This window comes from Aspergillus japonicus (assembly GCF_003184785.1).
Source record: "Aspergillus japonicus CBS 114.51 unplaced genomic scaffold BO86scaffold_91, whole genome shotgun sequence".
NCBI classification, from domain to species: Eukaryota; Fungi; Ascomycota; class Eurotiomycetes; order Eurotiales; family Aspergillaceae; genus Aspergillus; species Aspergillus japonicus.
In genome coordinates this window covers 88,402-104,937 of record NW_020291728.1, presented here as the reverse complement: position 1 = coordinate 104,937, position 16,536 = coordinate 88,402, and the positions used below count along the sequence as shown (strand labels likewise).

The 16,536-nt window shown below is 54.0% G+C and overlaps 6 protein-coding genes and 1 non-coding gene across 7 annotated transcripts; 4 read left to right on the top strand and 3 right to left on the bottom strand.

Moving 5' to 3' along the window:
* Positions 1–1,913: 1,913 nt before the first annotated feature.
* On the bottom strand, positions 1,914–3,219 carry BO86DRAFT_404428 (C2H2 type zinc finger domain protein; the record flags this gene model as incomplete). Its single annotated transcript, XM_025674010.1, has 3 exons — positions 1,914–2,474; positions 2,533–3,013; positions 3,077–3,219. The coding sequence occupies 3 exons, from the start codon at positions 3,217–3,219 to the stop codon at positions 1,914–1,916; spliced, it is 1,185 nt and encodes a 394-aa protein (XP_025522623.1).
* A 440-nt stretch (positions 3,220–3,659) lies between these two features.
* Positions 3,660–6,256, bottom strand: BO86DRAFT_404427 (Zn(II)2Cys6 transcription factor; the record flags this gene model as incomplete). Its single annotated transcript, XM_025674009.1, has 4 exons — positions 3,660–5,216; positions 5,268–5,648; positions 5,705–6,024; positions 6,109–6,256. The coding sequence occupies 4 exons, from the start codon at positions 6,254–6,256 to the stop codon at positions 3,660–3,662; spliced, it is 2,406 nt and encodes an 801-aa protein (XP_025522622.1).
* A 213-nt stretch (positions 6,257–6,469) lies between these two features.
* Positions 6,470–7,407, top strand: BO86DRAFT_451487 (dienelactone hydrolase family protein; the record flags this gene model as incomplete). Its single annotated transcript, XM_025676862.1, has 1 exon — positions 6,470–7,407. The coding sequence occupies exon 1, from the start codon at positions 6,556–6,558 to the stop codon at positions 7,405–7,407; it is 852 nt and encodes a 283-aa protein (XP_025522621.1). The 5' UTR covers positions 6,470–6,555.
* A 1,115-nt stretch (positions 7,408–8,522) lies between these two features.
* BO86DRAFT_404425 (uncharacterized protein) lies at positions 8,523–8,825 on the top strand (the record flags this gene model as incomplete). The annotated part of the gene is made up of 1 exon (XM_025674008.1): positions 8,523–8,825. One exon carries the CDS (start codon positions 8,523–8,525, stop codon positions 8,823–8,825), a length of 303 nt encoding a protein of 100 aa, XP_025522620.1.
* A 113-nt stretch (positions 8,826–8,938) lies between these two features.
* Positions 8,939–9,010, top strand: BO86DRAFT_t300. Its single transcript has one exon. It is a non-coding gene; the product is annotated as a tRNA-Thr (tRNA).
* An 891-nt stretch (positions 9,011–9,901) lies between these two features.
* On the bottom strand, positions 9,902–12,033 carry BO86DRAFT_246775 (putative aspartic-type endopeptidase). Its single transcript, XM_025667138.1, has one exon. It carries the CDS (start codon positions 11,828–11,830, stop codon positions 10,196–10,198), a length of 1,635 nt encoding a protein of 544 aa, XP_025522619.1. The 5' UTR covers positions 11,831–12,033; the 3' UTR covers positions 9,902–10,195.
* Positions 12,034–13,398: 1,365 nt separating this feature from the next.
* Positions 13,399–15,541, top strand: BO86DRAFT_246816 (uncharacterized protein). The gene has a single exon (XM_025667139.1). The coding sequence runs from the start codon at positions 13,801–13,803 to the stop codon at positions 15,178–15,180; it is 1,380 nt and encodes a 459-aa protein (XP_025522618.1). The 5' UTR covers positions 13,399–13,800; the 3' UTR covers positions 15,181–15,541.
* The last annotated feature ends 995 nt before the right edge of the window (positions 15,542–16,536 follow it).

Sequence of the window (16,536 nt, the reverse complement as noted above, 5' to 3'; positions counted from 1 at the left end):
AGGGGGGGAAGAGAGAGAACGAAAGGGCTGAGGATCAACAAGAAAAGAAGGGAGGAAAGAGGGGGTCAGGCTGGGTTATAAGTAGGAGTTGGTGGTTGCGTAAGGACCAGTGTTCAGGTAGTAGAGAATTGGCGCTAGTGTGAGTTTGCCTTCCACAGCCTTAGACTTGCTTGCCTGTTCTTGACTTTCTTGCCTTTTCTTGACTGTCTTAACTTTCTTAGCCGGTCTCTTGGGTGGTTGCACCTGCACGCTAGCCTTTAGCCCCCAACTGTGGAAGTTGGCACACCTAAGACAAAGGCCGTGGCAATATGTCTCTGCGCAGCCAGAACAACCGTTCGTGGTCACAGTGTACTGCCAAGAGTGCGTGCCTTTTAACTTCCTTCCCAAGGATAAGCGCATCAGATAATCGGGATGGATGGATCTGATAAGACCCGATCCAATCAGCTCACATCCGCATCCGGCCAAGTCCGGGTGGACCGATTTTCCCTCCAAAGCCAATGGCAGCCAACAATGCAGAATTTTCCCTTGCCCTTCTCCTCGTGGTCTACATACTATGTAGCTTATTTGCTCATGCTTTGCGTGAACCTCCTGAACGGACATCCCCGACCTCACTTCGCTGAAAGGCCCTTGGCCCACCCGGGAAACGCCTCCTTCCTGCAATTGCCGCTGATCAGCGACTCGCATGGCGCCACTGATCTTCTCCTGCTTGCTTGGTAGAAACTCAATACTTCACTTTGACAACTGATCGTCAAGGCGCTGGGAATTGACCTGACGATTTGCAATGTAAAATTTAGACCCTCATTCAAAAGCAACAGCATCGGCATGGGATGGTCAGGGTTAGGTAATCCCAAGCCATCATGTCGGCTGATTCTACCTCTGTACGCTCCAGTACCAGAGTCCAATGCTTCGTCTCCACTCGAGCAAAGCTGACCGGACCCTCGGTAATCCGATTACTCATCACTCGGAGCATCTGATTAGATCCTTGTTACATGTTGAGGTATTTCGAGTACCACGTCACTAGTACCAGTGGGCACATCTGGAGGGTTCTTGTCCTACATGCACCCAGTTGAATGATCTCGAGCTTCAATGTCACGATTGATCGAGCAGGACCATTTTGTACGAAGTATAGACTGAGAGATGGACAGGGTCTGACTCTGCGGTCGAAAAATTTTCACCTGCCAAGACCCTCACCCGGGCTAGAATCATCTGATAGCCCCAGTAGTGGGTCGGGCTGTTGGTCACTACTCACTACGTAGTAGCGCCAGGGCCTCGTCCCGAACCGGGCCATTGCGCGCACTGCAGTCCATTCAGTAGCTTTGCAGTCTGACACTGCAGAAGTGACAGACAGACAGACACGGCACGTCGGGTGGGATCCCTCGTGGTGGTCCGCATCGGTTCCAGCCGGCATGATTCTGCATGACTGCCGTGGACCTGAAAGCGGTAGACTAGTCTATTGAGGGACCCATGCAGTGAAGAGACTCATCTAGCCCTTACAGTAGTATCCTTTTCCATGGTTCTGTGCTTGTGCTGTTCTGAGTTGTCTCGGCTATGTTGTCCCTGTCGCAATTGACGATACTCTTGCGACTCTCCTGCGACTGGGTCAGTGCCTGACGCAAGCCTCTCAATTTCGGTGAGTGTTTAGATCTACGAGTCTAAAGTCCCGGCCGCATACTAAAAGTGACGGTTGTATCCGCTTCTACTCGACCTGCAGCTGTCGGCAAGATTTTGTGATGAAGACTACTTACTATCCACGCCATATGCCATGCACCCTTGAGGGGACATAACACGCACGCATTTTCCGTGTCCTGCTTAATTGACGACATCACGGCGACCTGTGGCTAGATTTGACGCTCACACTGCCGCTTCAACGTAAGATCCGATCCCCGCAGAAGCCTCAAGAAACTCGAAAGAAATCAAACCAACCCAAACCCCACCCCCTCCCTACGCAGCACCCGCGCCGCATTCGAAATCCAATCCACCTCGCGATTCCTCTCGCCGTGGTCGCTCACATGCTCCCTCTCCAGCCACTCCGCTAATTCCGAGCCCACGTCCCACAGCCCGTCCCGCTCGGGCATCGCAAATCGCAGCTCCGCTAACGAGAGAAGGTTTGGGTCGGTCGGATGGTCCTGAGGCTCATGCACATCTACACGAACCATCGTGCACACTTTGTACAGCGCCAGCACGAAGCGCTTGACTTCCTCAATGCCAAGCCAGATGTACACGTCTAGCACGGTATCCTGTGCGAAATGGGCGCGCATCGTGGAGTACGAGAACATGTCCTTTGCGCGGCAGGTCTTGATGAGCGCGAGAAGGAGTTTTGACTGCAGCGATGGCAGTTTGCGGGTGAGTTGCAGGTCGAGAGGGTCTGGGGGAGCGGAGATCAGCGCGAAGATGATGTTGAGGAGGATGCCTTGGTAGGTGGCTATTGGCCACGGTTGGTGGTTGGGGGAGGGGCCTGGGGTTTGCCATTTTTCCTGGGTTGATCAGTATTGATGGCAACGGCTGCTGGAGAATTTCAAGGGGGCGACGAACTCTTTGCTCGTAAATAGAAAGGCTCAACCGTTCGTGCAGCTCAACTGCAGCTTGCTGTGACTTCGCGTCTCCGGTGACCCAAAGCCCGATCATCGTGATGGATTGTAGGAGGAACGGGGGCTCGTGGACCATATAGAAGGTGGCGCGGTGCACGAAGGGCCAGATGGGGTGGAATTTGGAGAAGTATGCTTCGAGATAGGGACGGATATCGATGGGGCCTTGGCCGGGTACCGGTGGTTCTTGTGGGGGAACTGAGATTTCAGATGCCTTTACAGTTGCAGAAGGATCTTCATGGACAACCTGTCTAACTTGATGGCTTCGCAGGGAACATTGTATCTCCCGTTGCTGACATGGTGTGCACGGAGCGTTGCCGTCGCAGCGGGTCCTGCGAGACCGGCAGTAATCGCAGGCCTTGAGCGTTCTGGAAGGATTCAGTGTTTTGTCGCTGTGATTGTAACGGACGTGGTGGCGGAGGGTGTCGCTAATACTTGTGTATCAGTCGATTTTCTATCATTCCAGTAATTCTACTGGAAAGAGTGCTTACTTGCGAGAGAAGCTCCTGTCACAGAATGGACAAGCTGCGGCAGAAGGTTGAAGATGGCTGGCGAGGTGTCGTGTGAGATGTTCCTTTCGCCGGTAGGTTCGTCCACAGCCTGGGTGCGAGCAAGAAAAGGACTCTTTATCCATGTTGTTCTCGGGTTGATATCAGAGGTGATATAGAGAGTCACAGAAGTAGGTTGAAGCTGAATTGGATGGCCGGTTGAAGTGAAATTCAGGTTGGTTCCTCCCCAGGCTCTCTTGACACAGGAAGAATTTGATATATCACATGAACTGTGTTTGAGATGTTCTTTCACGTGTATCCTGATGGAAAAACAACTCTACGGTAACAGGTTGAAAGACTCGACTCATCGTGATATGTAAAGAGAGCAAAAACCGATGGGAGAGCGATGGGATACCGACGCTTACCCAGGTTGGCATAGCGCGACCTCAAGAGGATGACATCATCAAGAATGTTCAGCTGGTGGAGTCATGTGATCATCAACCATTAATCACAGCCAGAGCCAGCCCAATAATAGTCCTTTGATCAAAATCGATAAAATCATGAATCTTGGTTTTGTCGAGTCGCATTATACATCCTTGTCATCACGAACTGTGCACCATGAGGGAAAATCGTTTCCTGCAGCCGACTCCAAACCCTTCGCCGACTCGATCCAGTTGTGCCAGTCCATATCGCTATCAATATCCATGCTAGCATCCACAAAACTCATATCGAAAGTCTGGATCATGTCGTCTGGTGACGTCCACGGGGCGCAGGCCAAGTTAATAGCAGGATCCGGAGCCGCAGTGGACACGCCGTACAAATAATCAGGTGTGGGCACCACAGGAGCGGCAGCCTGCGTATCCGACATCATTAATTCTGAGCTGGTGCTACCGGCAGCAATCGTAGCATCGGTCGATGGAATAGCCTCATGGTTAGTATCCAGCGCAGGCGTCAATTTGTTCGTCACTGGTGTAGTAACCAGCTGGCGCCATCGTTGACGGTAGGCCTCGCTGACGGGTCCTACGCCCAAGAGTCCAGGGCTAGATGGCATAGGAGCATTCTGAGCCTCAAGGTCAAGTTTGGTAACTGCCTCATGGTCACTTCGCAGTCGGCTGAGCTCAGCATCACGGTGTCGTCGCGCCTTTTCCATCAGCTTCCGGAGAGGAATCCAAATACCGCGTCTCCCGGCGGTCGGCGACGGCGCAGGGATCAGCCAGCTGCTGTGCAAGGCGACCCACGCCCGCTCGACGAACGGTGACCACGAACGACGTGAAATCTCGATCAACAGGTACACGATTGCATGCCAGTGCGTGCACGTTTGGTACAACCATCGCAAATGGCGACCGGAATGTTCTGCGTTGAGCGCGTGGTTGTACTCGGCCACCTCGATGGCCGCACACAGGAGCTTAGTTCTGATCTCTTCCGTCAGCTCTTCGCTGGGAGAAGAGAACAACACCGGGAGAAAGACAATCAGCGTCATCTTGGCCATCACCATGCGAACTAGGTTGACGGCGACCCAGGAAACAATACTGGTGGACCCGGCCGTGTGCTGCAGGTACTCTTCGTCGAGTTTGCGGTAGAGTTCATCCACTGAGCGGCTCTGCTCCTGCATGCCTTCGACCCCGTCCGCAATCCCACGGCTCATCATGTCTCGCATGATGGTGGTCATATGTGCGGAGAGTCGGGGAACGGACATGTCTGTCAAGCCCTGACGGTCGGACGGAGATTCTTTGATGTTAGGGCCGATGTCACCGTCGTTAATGTTAAGGGGGAGTTTCGTGTCGAAGCTTCCTTGCGCGATGCTTAGATCTGTCCCCTGATCCTCGGAGGCTCGTATATCCAATAGACATACACCCCACCAGGCCCTGCGGCGCAGCTCCACTTCGTACGGGGTGAAGCGATCAAAATGAGCACCGTCACGATGCAGACCCAGGTATTGAGCCATCCGAATCACAAACCCGGTCATTATCCATATGTACCTCGGGCTGTCGTATCGACGAGAGAGGTAGAGAAAGATGGTGAATGCTTGCACCAGAACAGTGTCTGGAGCATTCAGAAAATCAGATTTGGCAAGAGCCTGCTCCAGCCCTTGACGGTATTTCAGATTCAGTTCGTACTTGGAGGCGCCAAAGTTGGTCATCACCTGCTTTGGTCAGCATCGGACATGAGGCAGCACAGGGGAGAAAGATCCTACATCCTCATCTTCCATCGAGGCTATTGTGGCATAGTAAATTGAAAAGAGCAGGGCCTCATTGGAGGGCGAGAGAGATTTCATGCCACTTCGACGCCACTCGCGGACCACATTCGAGATGGTGGGCATGTGCACAATCCCTAAGAAGTAGTTGACACTCTCCGCAAAGGTCTCCAGCAGAAAGGGCACCTGTGAGGGCAGGGGGTGAAGCTCGCGCAGGTCTGGATTGGCGGAATCCAGACCCAGCCCGAAAATGAATGCATGGCGTTCTGCTGGCGTCCGTTGTAATGCGGCGACGGACTGTGGTTGGCCGGCGGATTGGTGGTCTGCGCTGTCGGAGTCGTCATCTAATAAGGTGTTGGTGGCCATTCTTAGCCCGTTAAGCTTTGTGTCTGTTAGAGGAAGCCTCGTGTTAATCTGCAGCACCGACACTAACGCACCTCGTCGTCAACACGGGACCAGAAGCTGCTGCTCACATAGCGGCTGTGACGCTCATCCTGCAGGACCAGCCGTCCAAGCTGGGTGTGAACGCTATTGGTGCCCGCCTTAGAAGAGGATTCCCTCGCATGGTCCTCTCGAGTTGAGCTGCCGGGTGAGTGGCTGCCAGTCATGCCGGCCTTATCAGAGAGCTCGGGGGACAGCGGGTGTCCCAACTGGCTCTTCAGTTCTTGAACCAGGCTCTCCAGCGTGTTCACCCTATCCATCAGTCGGTCTACCCCCATGCTATTGTCCCTTGTGACAGTTGCAGCGATTGGGTTGGCTGATGAAGGTTATTCTCTCAAGCGGCGGGCCCATCTCGGGGGATGGTCGGTGGTGGTGGAGGGCGAGATACAGGCGATCTTACCGCGACGGCAGTTGGAGCACGGTGACTGTTTGTCGCATCGCACCTTGCGCTGGCGACAGACCAGACAGCTGCGCGGCTTAGCAGGGGTATTCGATGCATTCGCGCGAAGTTCGGAGACCGGGTCGGGGGGTAGAGCAGTGGGCGACATGGTGGTGGTGGTGGTGGTTGGTGTTGGTTGGTGTTGGTGTTGCTGACGGCTTATCGCGCGATTCTCGGGGAAAGTCCAGATAAGATGCAGTCTACCAGTCTAACCCAATTGGGTGCCGAGAACGGGACGAGAACCAGGCGAGATCCACCCCCGATGTCAGCTTCTATATAATTACCAGGTACCTTAAATACTCATCCTCTCACTCTATTCGCACAAGCACAGTCGCACCATCATCACTCAGATCATCCTCTCATTACACTCATATTATCTTCCCTTAAATCATCAGAACATATACTACAATGGACGCCCCCTCCTGCGAATGCATCAAAGGCACCATCCACGCCGGCCAACCCGTGGGCAGCGAAGAACCGCTCCACGGCCTCAACGTCTACGTGACCGGCAACCGAACCAACCCTCGCGCCATTATTGTGGTTTACTCCGATATCTTCGGCCTTCCTCTCCCTAATAACCGTCTCATTGCCGACGCGTACGCCAAGTCCCGCGATTACCTCGTCTACCTCCCCGACTTCTTTGAAGGCGATCCCGTCCCTCTCAAGACGGCAGACGTATTACTCCCTGTCGACGCCAGCAAGCAGTCCACCCTGTCCAAGTATACGGGCATTCTAGCAGCCGCGCCAGCCTTTCTACTGTGGTGGAGGAGACACCGTGAGGCGCATACCCAAAAAGTGTGCTTTGACTTCCTGGCCAACTTGCGACGGGAGACCCCGGCCGATCGGAAGATCGGCATGGTCGGCTTCTGCTGGGGAGGCAAATACGCGCTCCGGGCTGGGCTGGAAAAGAATCAGATTGAGGGGCATGACGGGAAGAAAGTCCCCCTGGCCGATGCGGTGGTGGCGCTGCATCCCAGTCATGTCGCGTTGCCCGAGGATGTCGACGATCTGGTGGTCCCGACCAGTGTCGGATGGGGGCTAGAGGATCAGGGGGTCAACATTGCCATGAAGGGCCAGGTGGAGGAGGTACATGAGAAGGAGAGGCAGAAGGGACGACAGCTGCCGGAGATTCAACACAAGGTGTACAAGCCGGGAAGGCACGGGTTTGCGGTTAGGGGAAATCCCGATGATCCCTTGGAGAGGGCTTGTCTGGAGGACTCGGAGAAGCAGGTGCTGGACTGGTTTGCTCGGTGGTTGTGATGGCGCATCTGGCTGCGCAGGTAGCGTCTGTCTGTTGTTGAGTTACTATCTTAGTCAGTAATGTCCATTCTTGCGTACTGAATATACTATATGACTTTTCTTCTCATTTGAAAAGCCCTGCATGCCAGATTGCCACATTTTTCAGCTGCCGCTTATTCCCCGCAAAACACCACTGCTGGGAACAACCTTGCCATACTTGCAGTATCATTTCCCCACGGGAGCAGGTCCTCCGATTGAGGCAGGTAGATGATCTCACTCGTTGGAAAGCCACGCAGGGTTGTCATTCATGTTGAGTGCTTTACTATGTAGACTTCAATACGGTGGTAGGATGAATTGGCCTGTGAAGTGCACCCTGCATAAGGCCCCCAACCAGAGAGGTTCCGCATTACCCTCTTGACAGAGTCAGTGTTTCACCATGACTTGAAATCATCGTCTGCTTGGCCTAGGCAGCAAGGACAAGGGTCTGCGATGACTTTCAGCTCTAATATCTACCCTGGCAAACGTTTCCTCCAAGTATGCAAGAGAGTACTACCGGCATACAAGCTGATCATCTCCTCTTCCTGCCCAGTACCTCATCAGGAAGGAGATTAGTGATGCCCCAGTGAGTGATTGCCTCGTACTACTTCGGTACTCGGTCAGAGAGCAAGCATCTTCATAGGGCTTCAGATACCATAATTACTAGGTAATAACAAAATGACAAAGAGGAGGGTCTACAACGAAGACATAGGCACTCAAGGTCTATCAGGTTCGAAGTGACTCACATAGATCACCATAGTACTAACCGTTGTAAGGCGACTGTACTAAATAGAGTCTGCATATAATTCTTTGCCCTATGGCATGACATCGTCTGGTGAATATAAGCATATCTCGGAGAGACTCCTCGTAGCCAGACCTTCCCTGCCACCAGGCAACATCCAAGCCTGACATGTCGAGCTGATTCACTCGACAGCCCTGCTGTGTAACTCTGACCCAACAACCCCCCGTCTTCTACCCTCACCCCGCTTCTTCCATCTTTGCTCTCACTCCTCATCTTTCTCAACTGCATACACAGTCCCCATCCTCTTTCCCTCCAGAAACGCATATAAGGCACGGTCCGGCCCTCTCTCGAGCACAAAATGTCCGACAACCAGCCAGCCAGCAGCAGCGAGGACGGACTCGGTTTCAGAATCGAAGGCTTTGGCGTTGTGATTCTTCCTTTTTCTCTGCTTGAACACCTCCTACATTTGACTCGCCCCGAGATCGAAGCCCAGAATCGATCCGACCACACCGTGATTCACTCTGCGTTATTGGGCTCCTCGGAATTCCATGACCTGGTCGAAGATGGCACCATTCCCGTGCACCCACTGGGTGTCATTTCTCTGTCTGATGATGATGGGGGTGATGCTGACAACAATGACATTGGCGGCGGCCGTCAGTGACAGCCCGCTGGCGCTTTGCGACAACCTTGCCGTGAGTGAGTTCGACACTGGGTCGGATGGTGTTGCTTGCTACGTAATATATTTGTAAGAGCGGGTAGATGGTCATTAGATAAGCACCGGTGGCTCAGTGGTAGAGCGTCGCACTCGTAATGCGAAGGTCGTGGGTTCAAACCCCATTCGGTGCACATTTGAAACCGTATCTTTTTTTCCTTTTGCCTCCAGCACAATAACCGATCCTGTTTTCAGTGACAAGTCACGCAAAGGTAAATATAAACATAGAAAAGAACAGTTTACTTTGACAATATAAAATTTGTATCAATGAAGCTAGAAAAGAAAAGCTTAGATCATCTCCTCGACTGTGTTGCACCTGATGGCACCCTCGATCACACCACCCGGAGTACAAAAACCTTCACCTCCTGGCCGTGCACATAAAACCGCGCCATCGCATACAGCATGCACCCGGGCCACCCGGGACTGGTGGCCTCCTCCTCCCCCTCCTCCTCCCGCTGCTGCCCCGGAGACTCGAAGTTCCAGACAGTGCCACTCCGCGCGGAGTTGCCGTCGCCCGGAGGGAAGCGTTGCAGCAGCCAGCAGGCTTGCATGCAAAGTTCCATGATGGGGCAGAGAATGAGGATGGCATTTTCCGGAATCACGAGAGTGCGACAATGCTCGGTGAGCGGGCTCGAAGCGTCAAGCACGACACTGCAGATGTGGTTGGAGGCTAGCAGCTGTTGCAGCTCGCCGAGGAGCTGGGCTCGGGGGGTTAACGGGTTGAGATGCATGGTGGCGATGCTGATGATGATGGGATGATGAGATGTGGGGGTTATCGGTAGGGTTCAACGTGGCTTCTATATCTACAGCTCTGGGAGACGAGGGCCTCTCTTGTTGGACATGGCCTAGATGGGGTTTGCCTCCACAGTCTTTATCAGATGGCGGAGGATGGCCCTTCAACAACAAAGATAGCAAGTGCAGAACATCTGAAAAGGCAAGGATCTTTTCATGTATGCCAGTGCATTGCATTGTATGTTGAAGCATGGACCAATAAGTAAAAGATCACCGCCGAAGTTATGATGGAGTATAGAGCGCTGCCTTTGCCATCAGCCAGACAATGCTTACCACCCTCTTGATCTCTGCGATGGTTCAAAAATGACTGTCTTGAGTCGATTGGACGTTCAAACGTTCAAACACAGATTCGCATGCGTTGCTGTCTTTCTCAAGGCTGCTTCTCTTCCAATCTCGAACTAAGAACCTGAATCCACCAGTACTGCAGCAACAAACTGGTCATCCAACCGTCTTTCATTCTTGGTATCTTCATATCATTACATAACACCAATCATCGATCCCATAGCACCAGCTGAACCCAATGCCACCTACTCCAGCTCATACCGCGGCGGCTCCGCCCCTGCCAATTCGCGCGCCTGCACCTGTTTCTTCGTGTCCAACTCCCTCGGCGGCCCTTCCGTCACGCGCGCAGGCAATTCCACAAATCCTCCCTCCCCGGGCTTTCGCTTCTCCCCTGCATTCTGGCGTTGGCGCCGTTTCCGCCGCACCATCCACAGCACTGCCGCGGCGATGACCAACGCACCCCCGACCCCGACTCCGACGCCGATGCCCGCTTTCGCCCCAGCACTAAGACCACCACCTCCGCTGGCGGCCGTGGAGTTCTGGGACGTAGTAGTGGTGTTGAGATGGAAGTATTCGGCCCAGCTGGCCTCCCACGAGGCGTTGGTGCCGGCGATCGACTTGTCGGGAACGGTGATTGTCGTGATAGCTGCGTCTGAGACGGAGGGGCCCGGCGCTTGCGCGAGGAACCATGTGCCGGAGTTGGCGCCTTCGTGGTAGTTGACGCCAACGAAGGCGGACTGTAAGAAGGCCCGGCCCAGGACGGGGGTATCTGTGGAAAGGAAGCAGGGGAAGTAGGTCTGGTTCTGTTCCACCAGTGGTTCTTGCAGCGTCAGGGCGAGCTGCGCGAGGGGAATCTTGATGGTGATATTGTGGCTGCTGGCGTTGTTGAGGCTGAAGGTGAAGGAGAGGTAAGTCGCGGAGGAGGTGAGATTGGCGTAGTTGCTGCTGCTGGTGTCCCAGAAATACAGGCCCAGGCTTTGGTTGAAGGCAACAGGGAGCGATGCGGTGATCGCATTGCAGGTCGCCTCCGGGAGGTACATGTAGGGCTTGGTGGGGTCGATCGTGACCACTTCGGCCGTGGATTCCCCCTCGCTTTGCTGGAATAAGCCCTCCTGGCTTGTGAAACCTGCTGGTGTATTGTTTCCGATTAACCCGAGGCCAATGTCTTTCAGGGAGATCTGCAATGTGCCGCTTGTGCTGGTGACCGACTGTGCACTGACGTTGCCGAGAACACGGCTCTGATCGTACCCGCCCAAGACCAGGGAGGCTGGGATCGCTGGGTTGACGGATCCGATGTGCATGCCGTACGAGTACGAAGGGATGGCATTGTCCCCTCCGGAGTTGTAAAGCCACGGGGTGATCATGTTCAGGGTGACATTCTCGACGGTCGCGGTCGACCACGGGGCCCCCAGGGCCAGGTTTCCCACTTGCACTGGATACGCCTTGCCGTTCGGATAGGTCTGGTAGGTCTGGTCGATGGCCTGAATGCTGACGTTGGGGACGGTCGGGCCGAACGCGATTTGATCCCCAAGATCTTCTTCAATGCCTTTTCCTTCCACCGCCCAGTACAGTGTTTCCCAGGAAGTCTTGCTCAGAACGTGGGCTGAGGTCGACTCGGTTTCATTGTACGTTCCGGCTTGTGAAGCATAACACGTGGCGGAGACAGTCTTGTTGGTGCAGATGGAGTCTGTCAGGATGGTGGTGGTGTAAGTGGCTCCAGGATACAGTGCCACCGGTTGTTTATTGCTGCCAACCTCCACCATCACTGCTTGCCATGGGCCGTCGGGCCCGTAGGCCTGGGAGGACCAGTTCATGACATAGGGACTGGCTGCGTACGTCGCGTCGAGGACGGCGAGAACGAGGAGAGATATTCGTTGCATGGTCACATCGCATTTGACCTTGGATGTGAAGGCAGGAAGAGAGAGGGGGGGAGAGAGGAAATATGAAGGGGGAGAGGAAGGAGAGGAAGATTCCTCGGTGATAAAAGGGGCGCAGTCGTCGTCGCACGCCCAGCCGGGTAACCTTTGCGTTGGGGGCGGAAAATGTCAGTAGTGCTGACATCTGGCTCCATTGCATTGACTTATCGCCCTATGGCGATCGATATTGGCCGAAGGATTGAATTAAGCGATCGTGACTGAGTGGAGCATTGCTTGTTCTCCCGCATAGCAGCTGTCGATCGCGGGTCAAGGAGCCCAATCATCTATCTCAGTTCGGCCCCCATCTCACGGGCGTAAGCATCCGTGTTCTGTCTGCCTGTAGTCGTAGCCTGTGTCCCTCAGAAATCAGTCAAGTGCAACTATATCTACCTTGATTATCCCATGAGGTGGAATCGAGTAATCGAGATTGATTCCGTGTTTCGGGGGTAATTTTATCAGCGGATGGCCCGAGCCGTCTTGAGGCCGCATTTGCCCTCTCTCCCGAACCAGCCCTAATCGCGTACATGTAATGTTACTCACTCCTCAAAGCAATATTGGATCCCTCTCAGCTCTGAGAACATAGATGTCACAGCACAGATACCGGGAAATTGCTGCTGGTCTTTGTTGCACTCCTCTGGCTGCTTTTCCTTCACTTGAAATCTTTGCAGGTGGTATAGCCGGACCCATACGCACCTGCACTTTATTAGCCATGAACACACTGCAACGTGGCCCAGATGACAGAAGGCCAAGGACCGATCATGACAAATCACATGAAATCTCCCTGCCGTTGTGGTATTCAATGATCAGATTTGGATGATGTGGATTGACACCGAGTACAAACTTCCATGGACCCAAACCCCCAACGCCACCAACTGGAGAGAGGGAACGGGGGGGGAGGGGGGGTATATCTATACCGATGCCCGGTCGCAAACCACCCCAGCATTGGCCGTCTGGGATAATGAGGCGCTGAGGTGTGTGCACCGAGGAGCAGCCCCTGGCAATGCACAGCTCCATGTCAGCATGTCGCGCGGATCTGGCTGGACCGCGTGGGCAGACACCGGCTTGAGCTCTCCATTTGCTCCGTCCCTGTGCCAGATACCAAGCCGGTGAAGATGGGCTTGTTCTGTGCATCAAGGGTTTACAAGCTTGGATTCCACATTTTCACCGACTCGTATGGCGGGAATCGCTGGAGTGGGAGAACAAGCTGGAATCTCCAGACTGGTTCAAGCATCTCAATCATCTCGAGATCTTTTGGTCCACATTCAGAGGTCGAATCGTCTTGATGGGACTCATTCTTTGACGGATTAGCATGATCGTGGGGTCGTAGAAGCTGTCCACGTTCCGGCACCTACGACAGGAGCTAGCATTGAACGCGTCAGCTCTTGGGATCCAGACCGACAATTTAGATGAAGCGCTAACGAAGCCAAGCAGCGCCTGTACTGAATGAAGTCTTGCTAGTCCTACCCCATACCCCGCGTTCTCGTTTGAAGGGTGGTGGTGAAGATTGTGCATGGTCGAATATGCCAACCGACCTTGTTTCCTCGGCTCCACATTGGAGTTCGGCATGTCTGGGGCAGGTTGATGTGCTTGGCAACAACGACAGCTGGTTCGGAATGCAAGACTGAAGACTGCCGCTTTCGGTTCGTGTGGTCGAAGTTGAGAGAGAAGGTGTGCGTGCGTGGTGATGTACGTATAGTACAATGCAGTATGCTGGCCCATTCTTCGGGCAGATGGTGCTGTCTCCAGGGTTCTCCCGAGCATTGCTCAGTGGTGAAAATCACTGCCACGGCCCCACTGTTTCTCATCTAATGTGCTAAGATTTCTGCTGTTGACTCCGAGGTCGTTGGAGGCAGTGCCAGTACATAAGGTACCTTCAGTTGCCTGCGAATGCCTCCCACCACTACCTCATCACAGTCCCGACATTGAGACCAGCCATGGCGTCTCTCACCCTGCTTCTTCTGTCGTATCTACCGCTCGTCTTCGCTTCTATCACGGTCTGGGACCCCAGCGATTCGGCTGATGTGACGGCCGATGCTGTAGACAACACACTGGTAGCCGACTACACCACCGACAACGGCGGCGCGCAGTACCTGATCTACAACATCACCGGACCATATTACTACTCCGGAGAGGATGTTGAGCTGGCGCATGTGACTATAACGGTCGACGCCAATGATACCAGCGTTCTCGTCGGCACGGAGGGTGCAGTCGTGAACCTCTCCTACAGCGATGTGATCAAGTATGGCTACAGCACATGGCTGAACCAGGCCAGTTTCTTCGGCGTCAACGCGGCAATCAACATCGCCAACCAGTCGACCGCGTACATCGACCACGCCAATGTGACTGTCCATAATGGTGCTGCCAACATCTATGCTTACGGCACTGGCACCACCGTTTATGTCAACGACACCGACCTCTACAGCTCCGGACCGGTGTCGCATGGCTTATACGCCGGCGGAAATGGCACCTTTGTGGCCAATAACGTCCGCCACTTCTCGGGCGGCGAGCGCAGCTCTGCATTCTCCGGAGACAGTCCAGCCGGATACCTGTACATCACCGACGCCATCGCCCACACAGCTGGCATCGGAAGCGCCATCTTCTACTCGCTGGGGGAGACCTATGGCACCAACGTGATCGGACACGCCGAGAACGCTCCGAGCCTGTTCTCCGATGGGGTGCAGAAATCGGTCTTCACCAACGTCGACCTCACAGCGGGCTTGCTGGCCGGCACCATCCTCTTCTCCTCTTCGTCACGCAGCAGTGGCGCTTCGCTCAGCTTCACCAATTCCAGGTTGACCACTCTTGGGGCCGACATGCCCGCGTTGTGGTTCGGCAATATCATCGCCGAGGCCGAACTGGTCGCCACCACCCTGAATACCGCTTCCGGTATTCTGGTTCTGGCCAACACCTCGCAGGTGACTCAGGCGTTCGACCATTTTGCCGGGTACGAAGAGAATTCCAACATCCAGCCGGCTGAGGTGGCCGTGACCGTGTCGGAGTCGACTCTGACAGGTGACATCGTCGCGTACAATAACAGTCTCATTGCTTGGAGCCTGACCGGATACTCCAGCTGGACCGGGGCCGCTGTGTCTGGTCGCGGCAAAGGGATCTTGGGCGTCTCGCTCGATGCCACTTCGAACTGGACTCTGTCTCAGAGTGTCTATTTGCAGAACTTCACCGACGCAGATCCCTCCTTCAATAATGTCATCAGCCAGGGGTACAATATCTACTACAATAAGTCGTCCTCGGCCAACTCGTGGCTCGGGTCGGCCAATGCTTCTTTGCCAGGTGGCGGAAGGTTGATCGCGTACTAGGCAAATCCTACGGCACGGATGACTTGGCGACTGCTGTTTGAGGGTTTTGGTGTCGCTATTTCCGGTCACGATCATGATGTGGAAGGGTGAACTGCTATGGACCAGAAGACCACCGGTCGGATTTATCTGGAGGGGCGAGAGAAGAAGGGAATTGTGAATACCTGCATGATGTTGAGCGACTGACCCGTTTCTCTCTCTACTTGGCCATGAGATTCCTGGTTGACGCTGATCTTCTCAATAGCAATGTTCAGAGTAACCCGTTAGCGGAGACCCGACTTGAAGGAACGGCACATAGTCAATCAAAGCAATTAGGCGCAGAAACACGATCGCCGTAGGGTAGTACTTCATCTGCTGCTACATTGTTTATAATCGGGATGCGGCTCGAGAGATGATCACACGGCTATGGGTGTTAGTGAACCATGTATCGAACGTGCGATAGCATTCCACAACGATCATATCTTGGTAAGAAGTGATGGCTTGTTTCGAAAGTCGACAGCATTCATTCATCGGCTGGATCGGACTAGAGCTCAGCTGAGTACGTCAACGCGAGGGACGAAGCCCACGCTCTGGCACGGGCGGGAAAGTGATCGATCGGAGCCAGCCTGATGCAATTACCACGCAGGATGCAAGATATTGAGCCTGAGTCCTTCTCTAGGGCCGAACAGTTCCTATCTAGGCGTCCAAGCCCGGTGACGGTGCGATTGGGTTCACATGAAACATGCTTTACCACCGATTGCTTTCATGAAACTGGTAAGGAGGCAGAAAATTCCTGCTGAGGGGTAGAAGTAGACTTTTCCGAACGTGAGGATCGAAGCCCGTGGAGCTAACATGAGACCTAAAAGCAGGACTTTGACAGCCCTGTACATTCATTTCTGTTGAGATAGCTTGCAACATCACGAACAGCGATCGTCGGCGGAGATCAGCATGCTCGAAGCCGGTCCGAACGGAAGAGGCCTGAAAGACAGCCATCAACAACGTGATCCAAGCGTCCGAAGTTTTGCCAGCCGCTAAGACAGATCCAATGGTTACAAATTTTAGGGTCTATGGGGGAGAAAGAGCCGGCGCATCGTCGTTGCAATGTGGGCTGCGAATCGGGGAGGGTAGATTGACTCAAAATTGAGATGGCGGAGCGGCGCTCCACCCCTGAAACAACCATCGCTTTCCCCCGGCCGGTTTCAGGCTTGCAGCTCTCACGGCAGCACAGAGAATCACTGGCACGGCTTCTATTTACAGGGTCAGAAAAATATGATCGGTAAAATCTTCACTCTAGATGCGACATCACTGGCACTGGGCACCTCAAACCTGTGTCATCGACTCGACCAAGATTGTGCTTAGATCCAGGGCACCAGTCAGGGT